Genomic DNA, 21567 nt, shown 5'->3' with positions numbered 1-21567 from the left:
AAAAAGGTTTTCTGCAAAGATTACATGCCCTACTTTTACTGGATTACACCTTATCATTAGTGTCTGTAATACAAACTAATACAGAAGAAGTGGAATTTCTCCATGGCAGATTACTTGGCTGAATAATTTTTCAGGGCCTGAAATGTCCTCTTGGCCAGCCAGTGGTTAACATCTTACATAAAAAGTGAGTTCCTCTACACAGTCCTATATATCCCACCTTAAATTTTTCTTAAGTCTACATCATTCACAAGAAAAAGCACATTTAATAATATTAATTATGCTAATACCATAGAAAGGAACTGGTAAGAAAAAAAATCATTAAAAGCAAAACAAATCTCACTGGAAAATCACTAGGTGTTTTGAGAACTAAAATACATAAAACTTTTAAGAAAAACTTTTTGTTGAGATGGGAGTCTCATTATGTTGCTCAGGATGGTCTCAAACTCCTAGCTTCAAGCAATCCTCCCTCATCAGTCTCTCGAAGTGCTAAGATTACAGGCTGACATTGGCCGGTGCACCCGGCCACAATTAAAAAAAAAAAAAAAAAAGACCACATATAACATTCTTATTCACTCAGCTGCCTCCTGGCACCTAATACTGAATATATCAAACCTTCCAAAGCTAAATATCATGGTCACCCATAAGTATAATTAAAATTAACAGATATTAATGGATACATTTTACTAAAGTTAAAATTTACTTCATTTTTTCATAATTGTGAATTACTTCAGAAATAATTCTCAAATTTTTATTTGAAAGAAATACACATTACCTTGAGAAAAGCATGAAATCTTGGTTTCTGTTTTTCACATTTAATAATTGTTTCCTTGCTCATTTCAAAGAAGTTTACAAAGGGAGGGTAGGTTTTTACCAAATCTTTTGACTAGGAAGAAAAGGGAAAAAAACATTATTTGTTATGCATTTGTCACCCTTAGAGACAATGTAACTTAAAGTCAAATAATTAATAGTCACAGTCTGACATATTGGATGCAAAAGTTTAAAGTAAGTTTGTTCTCAAATATAGAAATTTATTTTATAAATTTCTCAGTAAAGAGTTAATTGCTAAACAAAATACATCAATTGGTATACATAGTCTAAAACATGAAGACTCAGAAAAAAAAACAAAAGATATGTTAAAGCTTATTGTACTGATACAAACATGTCTATGAGTTTAAAAAATATCAATTAAATTACAGCTGATCTATGTAGATTCCAAAAGCATGGTATTTATTCAAAAATCCAAACCGCCATTAAAAGATCAGTTATATTACCCAAAAATGCAAGCAAGAAAAGGAAAACAGTGTTGGCTGATTGAGAAAATTAAAAGGTCATCAAAAAAAATCAGAAAATAATTTGTAAATTTTTAATTCTCAAACAAACTGAAAAAACACCTAAGAGATTATTTTGTAAGGAAAGAAGTTAGAGGCCTCAAAAAATAAAAGTATAAATACCAGTACTCAAGGCACTGAAACTTACAAATCCTATTTAAAGAGATTCAAAGAAACTTCTAAATTCTATTCACAGAACCTTGCCAAAATGAATTTATAAAACTTAAGTTGCGTGGTTCTTATCCTAGTAAGAAGCAGTTCATTATGTGGTTCTTATCCTAGTAAGAGGCAGTTCATTAGAAGCCTTTAAATAGAAACAGACATGACAGCAAAAAGTGTTATCAACTAAGAAGGGAGAAAAATAAAAACTTCTTTGTACATCTGGTAGAATTCAGCAATATTCACAATAGCAAGACATGGAGTCAACCTAAGCGCCCATCAACGATAGACTTGATAAAGAAAATGTGGTACATATACACTATGGAATGTTATGCAGCCATTAAAAAAAAAATGCGAGATCATGCCCTTTGCAGGAACATAGATGGAGCTGGAGGGCATCATCCTTAGCAAACTAACACAGCAACAGAAAACCAAACACCACATGTTCTCACTTGTAAATGGGAGCTAAATGATAAGAAGACATAGACACATAAGAGGGGAACAACACATACCTGGGGCCTATTGGAAGGTGGAGGGTAGGAGAAAGGAGACGAACAGGAAAAATAACTAATAGGTACCAGGCTTAACGCCTGGGTGACGAAACAATCTGTACAATTAACCCCCATGACACAACTTTACCTATATAATAAACCTGTACATGTACTCCTGAACTTAAAATGAAAATTAAATAATATATAAAATAAAAATACAATCTGTGGCCATTTATGAAGGGCAAATAACTTGATACATACTAAAACAATTATACCACAGCATGATAATTGGCATTCTTCTAATAATCTTGGGCTATTAAGGTGTTAAATTGCATATAGAAGGCATGTTTCAGAAGACAAAGAACATTTCCAATATATTTTATAAACACAATCATGTCAAAGTTTTAAAACCTCTCACATTTAGATAGGTAAATTACATTCCTTGCCAGTCCTTGATGAGATCATATTTTAATCTGAAAACTTAAAAAAGAAATACAATACTTACATATTTCAGAAAAATGTCACCAATGCTTTTGCTCTCATCCCAATTAACTATAAGGTCTTCAAGATCATCCTGAAATAGCACAAATTGAAATATTTAAAATTAAACCTGACAGCTCCTTATACAACTTTTAATATTTCTGAGATACTCATTGGAAAGAAGCACTTTACAAAGTGTCTTAATTTGATGTGTAAAACAATGAACATCCCATTCTTTCTCTTCAACAAGGAATTAACTTTTACTACAAAGAAAACATCCTTTGAAAAACATTTTTAAAATATAAAATGTAAAGTCAATAAGCCTAACTTTCCAATATGATGTGATAACTCAATATTTTTTATTAACTATAAAGCTGATTGGTGTTATTAATTATAGAAAACTACTTTCAATCCTGCTGCTAAATCTAAGAAACTCTAAAAATGAGGTTTTTTTAATTTATTTAACATCAGTCATTAAAAACTGTAATCTCTAACAGGGGGTCAGTAAATTTAAAAGTGTGAATAAATGAGTGTGGCTGTGTTCCAATAAAACTTCTTTTAACCAAAACATGCAATGGGCTGGATTTGGCCCATGAACCATAGTTTGTTAATTCTTCATGGTCATTCTAAAATATTACTTCTTTGTAAAAACTTAGAAGAACATTTAAAAGCTTTATAATAAACAAACAAATCAGATGATAAAATGAGATGCCAAGAAATGACAGGCCCTAATTGAAATTCTAAGTGATTTTAAAGTAGACATCCATCAACAAGCTCTTATACTAAAGACTCTCTAAAGTGTCATCTAAAGTTTCAACAAAGACTCCTGGGACACCCTTTCAGTGGGATCCCTGAGATTAAAATTATTTTTGTAATACTGCTAAAGCATTATTTGACTTTTTCACTCATTCTCTCACAAGTATACAGCTGTTTTCTAGAAGCTATATGATATGTGATATTGCAACAGACTGAATGCAGAAGCAGATATGAGAATCAGTCTTCTGTTAAGCCAGACAGTAAAAAAACTACAATACTACCACTCCCCTTACGAATTATTTTTGTTTGGGAAATTATTTTTCTTAAATAATGTTACTTGTGTTACCATGTAATGTGCTATCATTTTAAGTGAATTAATATAAAATTAGATCTCCCACATGCAAAAAGATGAACTTACACCCTCACCTCAAGCAAAACAATTTTTTAAGAAAACATAGAAAACAATCTCCAAAATCTTGAGTTAGAAAAAAAATTTTTAGATATGACACTGAAATCACAGAAAAAATGAATACATTGGACTTCATCAAAATTTAAAACTTTTGTATTTCAAGAAAACTTGTATCTAGAATTTACAGAGAACCCTTACAACTCAAGAAGACAATCCAATCAAAAAACAGGCAACAGAAAGTAGCCATTTCACCAAAAATAATATACAAATGGCCAATAACCATGTGAAAAGACACTTATCATTAATCATTAGGGAAATACAATTAAAGCCACAAGAGATGTTTCCTCACCCACTAGGATGGTTATAATTTAAGAAAAAAAGATAAGTGTTTTTCAAGAATGTGGAGAAATTGGAACTCTCATTCATTACTGGTGAAAATAACAACTGATGGGTCTGAGCTTCTCAGAAGGCTGACATGGGAGGATCACTTGAGACCAGAGTTTGAGGCTGGCCTGGGCAATTTGGCAGGACCACATCTCTAAATAAATTAACTAATTAACTTCAAAATAATGGGAAAACCCTGGCATTTTCTCAAAATTTTTAAATACCAAACTACCATACAGCTCATCAATCCTACTCCTAGGTACCTACTCAAGAGAAATGAAAACATGTCCACACAGATCTGCACACCACACTCTCACAGCAGCATTATTCATAACAGCCAAAAATGGAAACAATCTAAATGTCTATCAACTGGTGAACAGACTTTTAAAAGTTAGTACAGTCATACAATGGAATATTATTTGACCAGAAAAAAAGAACTTTTAACATGCTACATTTAGATGAACTAAAAAAAAACATGCTAAGAGGAAACCATATCTAAAAGACCACATACTATATAAACATATTTATAATACTATATAGTGTATCAAATAGTATATCTATATGCTATGTATATATACATAGTATCAATGTATAACATATTAAATATATAAAATGTCCAGAAAAGGCAAAATCATAGATACAGAAAGTACATTAGTGGTTGCCTATGGCTGGGTGTAGAAATAAAGATTAATTTTAAGTAGACATATTATTTAGGGTGGGTAGTGAAAATGTCCTAGAGTGGATGTATAGTGATGGTTGTACCACTTGGTTAAGTTATTAAAATATTGAATTGTATCATAGTTTCTTTTTTTTTTTGAGACAGGGTCTCACTCTTTTGCTCAGGCTGGAGTGCAGTGGCACAACTCACTGTAGCCTCAACCACCCAAGCTCAAGCAATCCTCCCACCTAAGCTTCCCAAGTAGCTGGGACTATTGGCATGTGCCACCACAGCCAGCTAACTGTTTTATTTTTTTGCAAAAATAGGTTCTCACTATATTGACCAGGCTGGTCTCAAACTCCTAGATTCAAGCGATATTCCTGCCTCAGCCTTCCAAAGTGCTGGGATTACAGGCAGGAGCCACCAGGCCCAGCCTGAATTGTGTATTTTAAATAGGTGAATTTAAAAACATGTAAGATGTACCTCAATAAAGCTGTTAAAAAATAATACATGTTAAATAATATTTTAAATTTTTGAATACAGCAAATACCAATATATAAAATCCACATAAGTAAAACTTCTTCAATCTTTAAGAATGAAAAGGGATCCTAAAGACAAATAATTTAAGAATCACAGTAAAGTTCAAAAGGGAGAAAAACTACTTTCAATAGCATAAAAGTAAACTCAAAGCAAGAATATTTTAACAGCCCACACACATCAAGAACTGGGAAGATTGAACTGTTCAGAATTGCACTTGAAAGAAAAAAAAAGAAAGAAAAATATTATAAATAAGTCTAATCTTGGGGCAATATAATGCAGTGAATTCTGGCACTGACTACTGAGGTTTAAATACTGGCTCTTGGGCTTGTTACTTCTGTGCCCTTGGACAAGTTATTTAAGCTATGTTCCTCAATTTCCTATTCTGAAAAATAAGGAAAGTAATTATTCCTACATCATAGAGGATTTTATGAGCATAACTATCTGTTAGGGATTCCTCTAAATGCTTTACAAGTATTAATTCATAAACCTGTAAAATAAATACTTACATAAGAACATTGCTCTAGGAAAGCAAAATCATCTTTAGGCACTCTGAAATATAGTCTGCTCTGTAGAAGGTTTATTAGATGACTGCCTCTGTAAAGTTATTCTCTGTGTGTACCAGTTTCACATTTCTAAAATGTGTACCATAATACCAACTTCTTGCTCAACAGATGTGGTAATGCTCAATAGATGGTTGGCTTCATTTTAAACAGGAAAAAAAACTGCTATGTATTACAAGGATAAAGAAAAAAACCCAAAATTTTAGACATATTTGGATAATGGAATTATGGGTATTTCTCTCCCTTTTTCCTTTTCTCTTGAGTTTTACAAATGTTTTACGGCACGTACTCGTTTCACGGTAGAAAGGAACATAAGCTTTAAAATTTTTAAATATTTGACAAACCTGAAATCAGCTAAAAAAAACAAATAGTTGCAGTGAGCTCAGATCAGGCCACTGCACTCCAGCCTAGATGACAAAAAAAAAAAGAAAAAACTGAAAAACTAATAGTTGAAGTACCATCTTACAGAAGAAGCTTAAAGAATTAAGCTACACTTGAGAAAACTAAAGGGTGACAAATTTTCAAAGCTTCACTGAATCAAAGAATATGATTTTCTAAATTAAGGTTATGACTCTGCAAACATAAAATAACACATTTTGTCATAGAAGGGTGTCCAGACTAGCTAAATAACTGACACAAATTCAAATTGATCCACAAAGTTAGCGGCAAAACACCAAGATAAACACCTACTTGACAGGCCAGTCACAGTGGCTTATGCCTGTAATCCCAGCACCTTGGGAGGTCGAGGCGGGCAGATCACTTGAGGTCAGGAGTTCAAGACCAGCCTGGTCAGCATGGCAGAATCCCAGATCCACTAAATATACAAAAATTATTCAGGTATGGTGGTGCATGCCTGTAGTCCCAGCTACTCGGGAGGGTGAGGCAGGAGAATCACCTGAACCCAGGAGGCAGAGGTTGCAGTTAGCCAAGATCGCACCACTGCACTCCAGCCTGGGTGACAGCGTGAGACTCCACCTCAAAAAAAAAAAAAAAAAAAAAAATCCACAAAACCTACTTGACCTTCCATTCTGCTTTTGTGCCACTCAGTAATTCTTACAAAACAAAAAATATTCCAAAAGTACTTTCCTCTTCAAAAATTCAGAATCCTAATTGGAATACGATTAACTAGCCTGAAACTCTCTAGCTTTCTAAGCTTTTTAAACAAAGATTCCCTCAGAGTTCTCTTTAGATCTAGAAATTAACTGAAATATGATCAGCAATACTGATAAAACACAAAATACAAGCAATTGGTAAATATCATTTTTAATAATTTATAGATCTGCTATTTTTTGTTTATAATGTATACTAAAATAAAAAACAATCTTATATATTTGAAAATATCCAGTAATTCAGATTGGTTCTTTTACTGGAATGTGGCATAAACATTAATGTGAGTTATTTTGAAAAGAAAACTGATCAACTTTGCTCAAGTACTACATAGGTAAAATAAGAGGAAATATAACTAAACTACTTACTTAAAAAGTAGTTTAAGAGTTCAGCTAAATCTGTCCAGGAATTATTTTAGTGTAAGAGATTGACACCTGGAAATCACAGGCCCTTCACCAAATAGGACAGCATTGTCTCAATACTTTTGGCATTTACCTACCTATAAATGGAGAAGGGACTTAAATGAACTCTAAGTCCATTAGAGGTTTAGAGTTTTCAAAACAAGCCAAAGCAAAACAAAAATATACACCCCAAGAGTAAAAACAATAGGAACATAAGAAAAATAGTACTGGGAGTCACATGTCTCTACAGAATAGATTTCATAAAGCCTTAATTACTTGTTTGTAGGATTAACTGAAAATAAAAAAACAGCAAACAAAGGTTAGGTGCAATGGCTCATGGCTGTAATCCTAGCACTCTGAGAGGCTAAGGCAGGAAGATCAGTTGAGTCCAGGAGTTTGAGACCAGCCTGGGCAACACAGCAAGACCCTGCCCTGTCTCTACAAAACACTTTTTTAAAAAAATTAGCCTGGCATGGCTGCATGCAACTGTAATCCGTTACTTCGGGAGAGGCTGAGGTGGGAGAATCACTTGAGCCCAGGAGGTCAAGGTTGCAGTAAGTCATGAGCAGGCCACTGCACGCTAGCCTGGGTGCCAGAGTATTCTCCATCTCGAAAAAAAAAAAAAAAAGGCAGGGCACGGTGGCTCACACCTATGATCCCCACACTTTGGGAGGCTGAGGCGGGTGGATCACTTGAGGTCAGGAGTTCGAAACCAGCCTGGGTAGCATGACAAAACCCATCTCTACAAAAAAATATAAAAATTAGCTGGGATGGTGGCACATGCCTGTGGTCCCAGCTGCTCAGGACTTTTGGGCAGCGGGAGAATTGCTTGAGCCCAGGTGGCAGAGGTTACTGTGAGCCAAGATCACGTCAATGCACTAAAACCTGAGTGACAGAGTGAGACTGTCTCAAAAGCAAACAACAAACATTATGAGGCACTGGAACAAAGAGACAAATGATTCAAAGGAACTAATAAAGGAATAAGAAGTTTTACATACAAAACTTATTTAGCTGACCAGAAGTACCTCAAAGATCATAATAAATATGTACAATCTGAAAAAAATTACTATCAATCTAACATATACAAATTTACCTTTATCTTAGTGTGTACATCAAAGATATCTGGGATGCTACCAAAAATAGTCTTAATCTCCTCTGGGGCAAGGATAGGTCCACCACGTTGTCCTTCCTCTTCCAATGGTATTTGAAATAACTAAATGAGAAAAAAAACTAGTTTAAGTAGACTGCGTGAAAAAGAGCTAAAATATAGACAGTGATAAAGGAGACACAAGATATTAATAGAGAAGGAAGTAATAATAAAAAATACTCTCCCTAAATTTGAGACATTTTCCCCATATTTTCTATTCTATTTTATTCTATTTATGTACTCCATTTATATACCTGTGTATATGTATATACATATGCTCTTGTCATGAAATGTCATTAGAAGCAAATAAAAGTTCACACAGTTTTGCAATCAATCATTAAAATTGTTAGTATGATACAAGAGTAATTTCTACTTTTGTATTCAAGTTACTAAAGATGAAAGCAACAAGCAATCTGTTGCCTCCAGACATATTTAATATATGTGCTAAATGTTTTAAAATTGTTAGTGTAGAAGCTTGGCTTGGGGGAAAGACTGGATTTGAAGCTAGAAGATCTGTTTGTATATATGTTGCTGCTCGTATCAATCTAAAAAGTAAAAGAAAAAAACTAAGAACTAATAAATGAGTTTGGCAAGGCCATAAGATACAAGGTCAGTGCATGCATATGCATGCACAGACACAAATCAATTTTACTTCTATATACCAGTAACTTACAAATGGAAAATATAATTTAAATAGTATCACAATAAAAAATTAAAATACTTAAGTATCAATATAATATGTTCATGATGCTAAATACTGATGAAATAAATCAAAGACGACCTAAATAAATGTAGACAGATGGTCATGGATTGAAAGAATCAACACAGTAAGAATGTCAATTCTCCCTCAAATTGATTTATAAATTTAGCGCCAAAGTTCCAGGACTTTTTGCAGATATAGAAAACCTGATTCTAAAAATTTATATGGAAAAGCAAAGAAGCTTCTTACTACAAAGCTGTAGTGTTCTAGACTATATGGTATTCATGAGGGGAGAAACATACATAGATCAATAAAACAGATAATTCAGAAACAAACTCATGCAAATATGGCCAAGTAATTTTAGGCAAAGGTACAAAAGCAATTCAATGCAAAAGGATAGTCTTTCAAAAAATGGTATTACAATACTATCTGCCATAAGCAAAAAATGAATCACAGCCTAAATATAACACTTTATACAAAAATTAACTCAAAATGGGTCACGGACATAAACAAAAAACCTAAAACTATAAAACAGAAGAGAAAATTTTCATGACTTAAACTTAGGTAAAGCGTTCTCATATATGATATCACAATCTATGAATGAAAAAACTGTTAAATTAGACTTGAATAAAAATTTACTTTTCTTCAGCAAAAGACACTTGAGAGAATTAAAAAAATACACTATGAATGACAAAAAAGTATTTGCAAGTCATGTTTGACAAAGGACTAGTATCCACAATATATAAAGAATTCTCGGCCGGGCACAGTGGTTACCCATGTAATCCCAGCACTTTGAGAGGCCAAGGTGGGCGGATCGCGAGGTCGGGAGATCAAGATCATCTTGCCTAAGATGGTGAAACCCCATCTCTACTAAAAATACAAAAACAAAATTAGCCAGGTGTGGTGGCAGGTGCCTGTAGTCCCAGCTACTCGGGAGGCTGAGGCAGGAGAATGGGGTGAACTTGGGAGGCACTCTGCACTCCAGCCTGGGCGACAGAGCAAGACTCAGTCTCAAAAAAAATAGTAATAATAATTCTCCCAGCCTGGCCAACATGGTGAAACCCCATCTCTACCAAAAGATACAAAAATGAGCCGGGTGTGGTGGCACATGCCTGTAGTCCCAAGTGCTAGGGAGGCTGAGGTGGGAGAATCACTTGAACCCAGAAGGTGGAGGCTGCAGTGAGCCAAACCAAGATTGCACCACTGCACTCCAGCCTGGGCAACAGAGTGAGACCCTATCTCAAAAATTTTAAAGAAAGAATTCTCAAAACTCAAAAGGGAACAACCCAATTTAAAAGTGGGCAAAAAATATGAACAGTTATTTCAACAAAAAAGATATACAGATGTCAAATGAAGACAATATGTTCAACATCATTAGTCAGTATGAAAATGAAAACTGAAACCACAATGAAAGATTCTATTTTTCCAATATTTCTCAAATCTATCCTCTTATCAACACTGATACTATCCTAAAAAGTTCAGATCTTCAAAATCTCTCACAACTGCTGAAATAGCCTCCAAATTGTTATCACTGATTCCCCAATTTCCCCTCTTGAATTCCTCCTTCAAAGTGAACCAAGTTACCTTTCTGAAATGCAAGTCAGATATTATTGATCTCTCGTCTCATAAAAAAAGTATTCTATAGCTTAGATAACATAGCACACCACTCAAAGGCCTTCTCTAGATTGGTATAGGCCATCTCATCTCAACTTTCACTGTATCTATATGCCTACCACACCCTTGCTATTGATAATACAGAATGATCACTTGTATTGTTTACTCAGTCTCAAAGAGACTTCTCATCTATATCCTCCACTTGTACCAATCATATTCATATTTTAAAATTCACTTCATTGTGAATATTCTCACTGTTTTGATTTTATAATAGTAACAACAAGCTAAACATTCACTATATGAAGACCATGCATGTGCCTCGGACCTACCTTTCCCTAGGTCTGTTTTTATAAATGCTGGTGATAAAACAGCTCTGACTTATATGATCATTTTGTATGACCATCTAAGGGCTGTGATTCTAGGTTACCTTTAGTCAACTTTAAGGAAAATGATAGTACAGCTAATCTAATAACTTTTGCAAATAATCAGTGCTAATTTGGAAACTTCTGTCAAAAAAAGGCATTACCAAAGGGAGGAAATTTCATCTGTACCAGTTGCCATTAAATAAACTGTAAAATTACTTATTTTTCTAGAAAAAAAAGTTCACTTCAATCATTACCTTCTGTATGAAGCTTTTTCTGATGCACAACACACAGAAAATTCCAGCCCAATACCTTCCCTAAACTAAACGAGTAGTAAAACTCTCACTTTACAAATCTAATACCTTAACTCCTTTATTATGCTGATACCTTCCATTTGGTAATTATAATTGTGTACGTTTTATCTCCTCTTCTAGTATAAAGTTCTTTAAAAGAAAAAAAAATCTTTAACACTTAGCACAGTACTTTATATTAATTAGGCATCCAAGTAGTATGTGGAATAAATAAAGAAGCCTCTGGATATTCATTTAATTTTGAGGATAAGTTATAATTAAGTTATTCCAAATCCTATCCCCCCAAAAAGGAAAATATCAGTCCTAAAACAAAGTTCTTTAATGAGAATATTATCATGGGCGGGGTGCAGTGGCTCAGGCCTGTAATTACAACACTTTGGGAGGCTGAGGCAGGAGGATCGCTTGAGCACAGGAGTTTGAGACCACCCTGGGCAACATAGCAAGACCCCGTCTGTACAAAAAAAAAAGGTTTTAAAGAGAGAATACCATCACGAATTTAGGCCACAATCTTTTAAACAAACCTTTGACGAGTTTATACTAAGCAAAGTGGTATGAAACTTTCTCCAGTCTAATAATTTCATGAGCTTTTTTAAAAGGAGTTTTAGTGAATTTAATTGATATGCAAATTAGAATTCTGAAACTTCAATGCATTTTACCATGGCTTGAAAGAATTTACATTTCTAAGCAATAAATGCTACTAAAGTACACGAATAGTATATGCCAAAGGGATTTTTTGCTACTCAACCACATTTTGAATCATTATAAAAACTTCAACAAGAAACTCATCTATCTAGAGTGATTTCCTTTGAGAAGGAAGAGCAAAGGTGACTTAAAATAAATCTAATACAGCAAAGAACCTCATAAAACCTTGACTGCTGCTAAACAAATAATTAACCGTGAAAAATAACCTCTATGACCATCAAGTAAGAAGTCTTTCCATGTCTTATCCATGTATTTTATCAATGGTACAAGCAACTTAAAGGCTATTAAACTGGACCTTAATGAGTTATTTTATGAATTCAAATAAAGGTCAATTAAAAACTAAACCCAAATCAGAAACTCCATATTGTTTTCTATTGAAAGATAAGCTTGGTGTTACCAACTTCATTTTCTTAACAGTATGTCAACCTATCTCTTTCATTACCTAAAACAGATTTCTTCCTTCTTTCTACAGATGCCAACATAATGGCCTATTATTGTCTTTCAGAATGTTAAATTTCAGTTTATTCCTTAATATCTTCTATAATCTCATCCTACAAGGATTCATTAGAGCTGTTTTCTTCAGAAATAACTTTATAGTACATTTTAATATTGGTAAGCAATGAGTTAACATCTATTTATGACTAACCACTGCATATTTCATAAGTCACATGAAATGATTACTGAAAAAAATTACTTATATCAACACTGTTATGCTTCATTGCTATTGTATAGGCAATGTTTTTCACATATATACAGTACTAAAAACAAAGCAATGACTCTTAGAACCCATACTTTCAGAAAAAGTTATCTATCACTTCCAAATATAAATGCAGTATCTTGACAAGGAACCTGCAAAATTCTGAATTAAACTTGATACCGAGATCATCTACTGAGTTCTGTTCTCTTTAAAGTAATTATTAAAAATGGTGCTATTCTGGATAAATAAAAGGTAATACTACAGTTATGACATTTCCCTAACAGCAGTTTTTGTCACATAATTCCATTTTTAACATCCATGTTCAAATTCTATGTTTATATAATTTTCTTGTAAGAAACAATATCACCTAGATTTTTTTACTTAGGAACACTGGAACAGAACTCATTTTCCAATCAAACTCATACTTACCTGAATAATTGTTGCCAATATATTAACATAATTACTTTCAGTTTGATAAAGCTCTTTTGCAACTTGCCACCTTGCTGACTGCTTTGAAGGAACTGGAGTGGAGTTTTTAGAAGACTTAGTACAAGACTTTGGGGTGTCTGAAACGTTAAAAGGTGGAAAGATTTAATGGAAGCCAAATATAAATACCAAACATTATGCAGACTTAACAAGATAAAAAGGACACAAAACCTATTCTTATAAATGTACCAGCATACAAATTTCCAATAAAAAATTGTTTTCTCATAGGCTAAGGCCAGAAAAAAATAACGGTCAAAAATATCACTGACTCCAGTTGGTAGGCATTCCACCAAACAGCCTGTACTCTTCAAAAATGTCAAGGTTATTAAAAACAAAGAAAGACTAAGGAACTGTTCCAGGTTAGAGAAGACTAGAGAGAGACAACCTAACAAATGTGTATCCTGGATTGGATCATAGATCAAAAAGAAAAAAACTTTTTCCTTTTGCTAAAAAGAATATTAAGACTTTTTAGGATAACTGATGAAATCTGAGGTCTACAAAATAGTTCATAGTATTAATGTTAATTTCCTTACTATAATACTGTAATAAGTAATGTAGTTATTTAAGAAAAGTGTCTCTATCATAGGAAATAGACATTTAAGTACTTAGAGCTAAAGGCACATCATGTCTGCAGCTTACTCTCAAACAGTATAGATATTAAAAATACATGTGCACGTGTGTATTACATCTGTGTTTAGAAAAGGAGAGATTTTGACTGAATGAATGCTAAAGCAAACATGGCAGAATATGTCCCTTTGGGAAATCTGGGTAAAAGGTATAGGAATCTTTGTACAGCTAAAATAATAAAATAGAAAGAGGGATGTAAAAATACTTACATGTAAAAAGGAGGAAAAGGTTGTTGTGATTACACAATTACAATAACGAAAACTTGTCATATACATATGTCAAAAAGAAGTCCCCCCAAAAAAACCCAATAGTAACTGAAAATTCTTTGTTAGTTCAAACTATCTTAACGCAATATAAAACAACCAGTACAGAGTGGAAGGAGGATGCAACAGTGTATTTCATATACATTTCATGAAAGAAAAAAATTTGCAGCCGGGCACGGTGGCTCACTCCTGTAATCCCAACACTTTGGGAGGCCAAGGCAGACAGATCACTTGAGGTCAGGAGTTCGAGGCCAGCCTGGCCAACATGGTGAAACCTCATCTCTACTAAAAATACAAAAATTAGCTGGGCGTGGTGGTACATGCCTGTAATCCCAGCTACTCGGGAGGCTGAGGCAGGAGAATTGCTTGAACCCAGGAGGTGGAGGTTGCAGTGAGCCTAGATCCCACCACCACACTCCCAGGCCACTGCACTCCAGCCTGGCGACCAAGCGAGACTCCGTCTCAAAAAACAAAAAAAATTCTATACACATATCTATAGATATATAGATCTATATCTTTTTATATATATCTTTTTAATGTATAAAAGCTTAAAATATGTTTTCTTACTGTTAATATGGTTAGAATAACATTAGATATAGAAGCACCTAATAGCAAGTTTTTCAATAGGAAAAGGAATGTATGACATAAAATAGAAATAGGTGACAAAGAACCATAATATATATTTCCAGCACATCAATTTTACTCAATGATAAACAATTTCAAATGCTTTTATATGAAAACAATTATGTACTATGGAGTTCTGAGTGCTTTTTTTTTGGAGATGGAGACTCACTCTGTCCCCCAGGCTGGAGTGCAGTGGTGCCATCTTGGCTCACTGCAACGTCCACTTCCCGGGTTGAAGTGATTCTCCTACCTCAGTCTCGTGAGTAGCTGGGATTACAGGCGCACACCACCACACCCTGCTGATTTTTGTATTTTTAGTAGAGATGGGGTTTCACCACGTTGGTCAGGCTGGTCTCGAACTCCTGAACTCGTGATCTGCCCTCCTCAACCTCCCAAAGTGCTGGGATTACAGGCATGGGCCACCGCACCGAGCCCCCAAGTGCTTTTTAAAGAAAACAGAATTCAAAAAAATTTCCCACTTGCCAAACGTTATTTTAGGCTACACTCACCAGACCCAGAAGCCTCTGCCATTACAGAATATACTTCAGCGGGAAAAAATTGAGATGCACTGATCTAATTTAATTATTCTGTGTCTAGGCAATGACCTACAAACTGGAGAATCTATTTTATAGAGCACCTAATATATGAGTATAGTTGTCACATCTGTTTACCTCAGTGGTTCATTTTCTTCTCATCTCCTAAAATGCATATTCAAGTTTCCGTCCCTTATGTTCTCCTCTTACCATCCCATGCTATTGTCCATTATGATTATAAAACTAGTACATTCTCAGATCTAATCATGATCTCCCTCTCAAGCTGGTTCAACTTTTCCAAATGCTTACTGGATAGTTCTGCCTTAATGTAACTTGGATTTCTCTAAAACTTCACTACCTCCCTCCGAAATATAAACTTCCTATCTATGCCAAGGCAACATTTCTTTCATTTAAATTAGTAATTTGCCTTCATCTCTTTTTATTTCCTCCCTATTACTTTCTTCTACCAATATTTCTCCAGTGCTTCTTACTTTTCTTTCCAACCACCACATACTCTGGTTCAGCACCTTATTATTTCATGGCCAAAGCGATTGTAATAGATTACATCATGGTCTGACTGTCTCCAAACTGCCTTCCTTCTAATCATTCTTCAGAACAACTCTCTATGAATTATCTATTCAATCAATTTCTCTGCTGCTCAAGGAGTTTCTAAAATTCCTTGTTGATGACAATATACAGTTCAGATATTACAGTCTTATTTGAAAGTGACCTAATATTAGGCCTCAATGAACATTTTTAATTTAACTATTACTCCTCCACATTCCAAGCAAACTGATCTATCCATTATTCCCTAAAAACTCAATTTGTATGCTATTATCTGTATATTTGCTCCTCTTTATATTCTCAAATTCATTTCAATTTTCTGGGCCAACCCAGAAAGAATTCACTTTCAATTCTTTCCTGAAGTATTTAGTGAATACCCACTTTATACTAGGGTCTGAGAATAAACACAGAAGACAGACAAGGTTCATGTTCTCTTAAAGATTACTTATTTGAAGCAAATCAAATAATAAAGAAATAAACAAGTACTATAATTTCTATCGTTAAGAACTACTACTAAAAACTACCAGGTCACAGGATTGGCAGAAAGGAGTGGAGGGATTTAACTTTACAGACAATCCACTCAGATTTCCTCGAGGCAGAGAGAGTAAGTAACAAAGTCCTGAGGTATGGATGTACTAAAAATATTTGAAGAATAACAAAGATGGTATGACTGAAGCTTAGAGAGTACAGGCATTATTAGAGAACATAATACCACATGAGATTAGGCAGATGAGGGCAAGATTACATAGGGACTTAAAAGCTACAGTAACAGAAAGCCATTAAGTGATTTTAAAGCAGAGGAGTGGCATCATCTAATTTATATATTTTTAAAGACTTTTCTAAGTGTTGCATATAGAAAAGCACAAATTAAAAGGGAGAGACTATTTAGGAGACTACTGCAATCATCTAAGAGAGAGCCTTTTTACAGAAAAGACTGATGAAGAGGAGCAAAGGAACAGAGGAATTAAGAGTGGCAGAATCCAAAGCTCTAATTTGGTTATCTTAGGTTTAAGATGTCTATTAGACATGGACAAGAAAGTACAAAGTAGGTAGCTTGACAGGGAAGAGGACAAATTTGGGAGTCATTGGCATACAAATGTTTTTCAAAACCATAGAATTTACTAAGATAAGTTAGGGAGAGTACAATAGAGAAGAAACAATGACTCAGGAGGAACATACAACATTTAGAATTGAAAAAAAGAAGTTAGGCCAAGGAGAATGAGAAATGAGTAAGTAATATCACAGAAGCAAAGAAAAAAAAAATGCGTCCATAAAGGAGTAGTTATCATGTGTTGAATGCATAAAAACTGTCTCCCCAACAAGGACTGCAGATCAGTTGGAATGGGTTGAAAGGACAATGAGAGTCAAGGAAATGAGACAATAGATCAAGGTAATTCTTTTAAGTATACTGATGTGAAAGTGAACAGAAAAATGGGACAATAAATGAAAAGTGTCATGAGGTCCGGAGGAGATTTTGATTTTTTTGTTTCTTAAATCTAGAAAACACATTTGTTTACAGACTAAAAATTAAAATGAGAGGAAAATACTGATAACCAAGGAAGAATTATAGGAGCCTTTCTGTATCAGTTCAGCACAAAGTGAACTCATCCTTCTCTGACTTCATTCTACCTATTTTCTCCATAATTTATGTGACCTCCCCTGTGACTTTGTTTGCTTTTTGAACAGTACTATCACTCTCTAGTTATATGACCCTGGACAAATTACTTAACTTCTCTGTATCTCAGTTTAGTCATCTGTAAAACAGGAATAATAAAATCTATTATAAACACACAAAACATATAAAGCATTTAGCATGTAGTAAGCAGTCATTAAATTGCAACATTATTAAGCTCAACTATTCATGTGTCTTTTCTCTACAGCTAGAACAAAGGTAATTAAAGGCAAAGACTTTCATATTCACTATATCAGGGATTTATCTAAATTCTAACAATTATTCCATTCCACTAAACTTTAAAGACAAGTTTTTAAGAATGTGAATTACCTCCATAGTTAATGCTAGACTCTGGTGTGTTGGAGATATCTAGGAGTGACCCTATGGAAAGGGAATGCTCAGCTGATGGGCGCTTACGGGGAGGAAATGGTGACACGTCTGTCTCTCTTGAAAGCTGAGCAAGTGTTTCTTTTAAACGACGTCGTTTGCGATTGCTGTTAGGGGTATTTAGAGAAAGCATTGACACTGATTTCTTGAGCTCAGGAGTATTTGCCTGTAATCAAAAGCACAAAATCTCAATTTACTTCCATGGTTCTTAACTGAGACAGGAACAAGAAAAAAATATATTTACAAGTCTGACAATCTAGATTTTGCACAATAATTTTATAACCCTACACTCTTATCTACCAGGCAATTCAAAAGTCTCATAAAACATAATAGTCGAGAGACCACTGTAATTGTCTAACCTCAAGCATCTCATTTTTCTTCATAGCCACTATCACCATTATATTTTCATCTGCAAACTTGTTTACTACCTGCTCCTTCATTAGCCCATAAACTCCACGAAGGCAGGGACCATTCATAGTCTGTTTGCTGTATCCCTAGCACAGTGCCTGGACACAATGCTTTCCAATTATGTGCTGAATAACACTTGATTTTTAAGAGTTCTCTCCCTAAATCTAAAGCACACTTTTTAAACTCTAAGAACTTTACATTTCGAAGAGTCTGAAGAGAATACAATATGGTACTATATAGATTTTACAGAAACAACTCATCTTCAATATTCCACACAAAGTTATTAAATTCTAAACTGAAGTAAATCTTCCCTTAAAGCCTACTTCCATAACTTTGTCATTTTGGTGAATGATACCACTTTTCACCAAGATTCACCATAAAGGCTAGATTTTTCTTGACGATATTCTACTATCAAACTCATCTTTTTAATGACATCTCTCCCCTTATTCTTCTTCAATGGCTCCCAATACTTATAGGATAATATCCAAGCTCATTAATGTATTAAAAACTTCTTGATTCTATCTATCCATTAAGTTTTATCTGTTGGTCTTCCTTCCCACACTGTATTTTAAAGCTATACTAAACTACTTATTTTAATGTACTCTCAAAGCTTTCATACCCTCTCCCAATTGGGGTTCTAACGAATGTCCTTACCTAGTTGGCCTAGTAAGTTGGGTCAACATTTATTTGACCTTTTGATTCCCTCTTGAGTCTCTGAGTGAGGCTACCTAAAATACATTACTCAATTGCGGCACACATCATTCCCCATCGTAACTATGTACAAATCTATCTTTCCATTAAAAGTCTAAGTTTCTGAAGATACAGATGTTCTTGTTCGTAATGTTACCACCAAGAATTCGCACAGAACAACGTATTAGGTTAAAATAATACACATTACATTGAATAGTTCCACTTAAATCTACATAGACTAAGATAACTTGATATCCCAATTGTTTTAATCATTCTGAAATTCCTAAACATGCTCTCTAAACCTTCCGGACAGAAAAGTGTTATCTGCAAACAATCAAGCTCACAGAACAAATAACTAAGGGGTTAAAAAGCATACCTTTTCATATAAATACATAGTTTCTCCAGCTCGGGCATCCATTTGAATGCTTCCCCAGAACCACTAGGTGAGAGAAAAAACATTTTAATAAACAGTTTACATTTATTTTATCAGAGAAGCTATTAATAGTGTTTTTAAAAACCAACCTCATTCTAGAATTACTTGCCTCTTGCTTGACAACATAAAGTTTCTTTGAAGGTTCAAAGGGAAGATCTTTTATTATATTCTCTTCAACTACAAGGTGAGTGCATCTTTCATCTCCAAGTGGTAAATATTTACCTCCTAAAAAGGAATGCACATAAGCATAAATAAGCCAAGCTACTTATTTCCAAACCCAAATTTTTTAAGAGGTATATTGACCAGGAAGTGATTAAGCAGGCCTAGGGACTAAAAGAGATATAACTTTTACATTATGCTAAATTTTACCTTGCATTTCAGTCATTTCTTCCATATTGGTTTTCTCTTCATCTGAAAATCCCAGGAAACTTAAAATGCAATCTTGAAATGGAGGAACTTTAAATTCATTTCTAAAGTCATCAACTGCTGCACAGAAATCCCTAAAAACAAAATACACTCTTCCAAAACCAGTTTAACTTAAATTCAAGTGTTAGGTATATCAATTTACAAACCTACAGTAATTTTCAAGGTCTTAGCGTAATCTATCTATTGAAACTATTTAATATTTGGTCCTGAAATGTTCACAAAAACTTCAATTTAAAAAAATGATGTGTCCTCAGTCATCCCAAAAGTAACTTCTGACAAAATGTGATCACAGATAAGCTTTGAGAGATTCAAATTTCTTCTCTATTATTTGAAGATTTATATGTACTGTGTTCCAAGGCTTTCATGAAATCTAAGTAATGATAACTTTCATGAAATCTTAATGAAGTGCCACAGCAAGAAATCATGCGCTTGGAAAACTAAGCAAAACAAGGAAATAAACTTCAAGCACCAATTAAAATGTAACCAGACAACACAAAATTTTAAAAATATGTAACAAAATCCAAATACCCAGAATTATTTAGCTATTATCTAATAATTTCAGAATGTTTGTAATAGCCAAAATTACTTCACAAGGTAAAATCCAAAGATATCAAAGATATCTTTCAATTTTTAATTTTTTATAACTTGTTCTTCCTAGATTTTATTCCTCAAGCTACTCAGACTGAGTTCATTTTTTCTATCTTTTTTCAGCACATGGATTTATCTTTAAACCAGAATGTTTAATTTACATAATGAACTACTGAATTTCTAAACACTTACTGTTCATTCCGCCTTTCCCAAGCTTTATAAATCCATTCTGGCTTCATAATTGGAGTACCTAGACTCACAGCAACCTAAAAATATAAACATTACAATGAATTTTCTCCTTAAATAACTGCATTCAAGGAAGTTCTAAACAGTTAACCTACTTAATTTTTTGCAGTTGTAGATCACTATCTGCTTTGTAACAAAATAATTTAAAAATTAACAAATTGTCTTCCAATCATACAAGTTAGGGTAAAATAACTTCAAAACAAGTTCCATGGTGTCCAAACTGTTTCCTTATTTTATTTTAAATAAATGTATCTCTGAAGTTCATCTTTATTAAATTTCTATTTCTCCTTTCTTCACGTTTACTTCCTTGAAAGTATGACCCTCAAGATGGCACTACAGAAGAAGACATCCAACTAAGTCACTAAAACCTTATATATGAGTTGAAATATTTAGGGTAAATTGAAGAGTACACTAAAATTACCATTTGCTACACAAATACACTAAGGTAGACTAAGAAAAAATGATAAACTCTTGCTAAGACATTCAACTATAATCTTAAACTAAGATTCAATCCTAATAAGAGTATTTTCTCCTATTCTAATATTCACAAGTTAAATCTTAGAACCACTTTATAAGAGCAGAGCTCTGTTCTTATGAAGCGCACTTAGACGGCCAGGCGCAGTGGCTCACACCTGTAATCCCAACACTTTGGGAGTCCGAGGCAGGCAGATCACCTGAGGTCGGGAGTTTGAGACCACCCTGGCCAATATGGTGAAACCCTGTCTCTATAAAAATTACAAAAATCAGCCGGGCATGGTGGCGCACACCTGTAGTCCCAGCTACTCAGGAGGCTGAGGCAGGAGAATGGCGTGAA

At 34.1% G+C, this 21567-nt stretch overlaps 1 protein-coding gene and 1 non-coding gene across 2 annotated transcripts in view; one reads left to right on the top strand and one right to left on the bottom strand.

The window, feature by feature from the left end:
* ECT2 (epithelial cell transforming 2) overlaps positions 1 to 21567 on the bottom strand; it is a 66533-nt gene that overhangs the window by 37106 nt on the left and 7860 nt on the right. The window contains exons 8-16 of the mRNA XM_030822830.1: positions 20700 to 20773; positions 19863 to 19993; positions 19603 to 19718; positions 19437 to 19499; positions 17906 to 18128; positions 13236 to 13372; positions 8367 to 8486; positions 2484 to 2552; positions 773 to 883 (exon numbers count right to left, since the gene is read on the bottom strand). Coding sequence (XP_030678690.1) covers positions 773 to 883; positions 2484 to 2552; positions 8367 to 8486; positions 13236 to 13372; positions 17906 to 18128; positions 19437 to 19499; positions 19603 to 19718; positions 19863 to 19993; positions 20700 to 20773 — 1044 coding nt within the window. The remainder of the gene's footprint in view (positions 1 to 772; positions 884 to 2483; positions 2553 to 8366; positions 8487 to 13235; positions 13373 to 17905; positions 18129 to 19436; positions 19500 to 19602; positions 19719 to 19862; positions 19994 to 20699; positions 20774 to 21567) is intronic.
* On the top strand, positions 10974 to 11102 carry LOC115837411. Its single transcript, XR_004032455.1, has one exon. It is a non-coding gene; the product is annotated as a small nucleolar RNA SNORA72 (small nucleolar RNA).

Source organism: Nomascus leucogenys, chromosome 11, assembly GCF_006542625.1.
Source record: "Nomascus leucogenys isolate Asia chromosome 11, Asia_NLE_v1, whole genome shotgun sequence".
NCBI classification, from domain to species: Eukaryota; Metazoa; Chordata; class Mammalia; order Primates; family Hylobatidae; genus Nomascus; species Nomascus leucogenys.
This window is presented reverse-complemented; position numbering and strand designations above follow the sequence as displayed.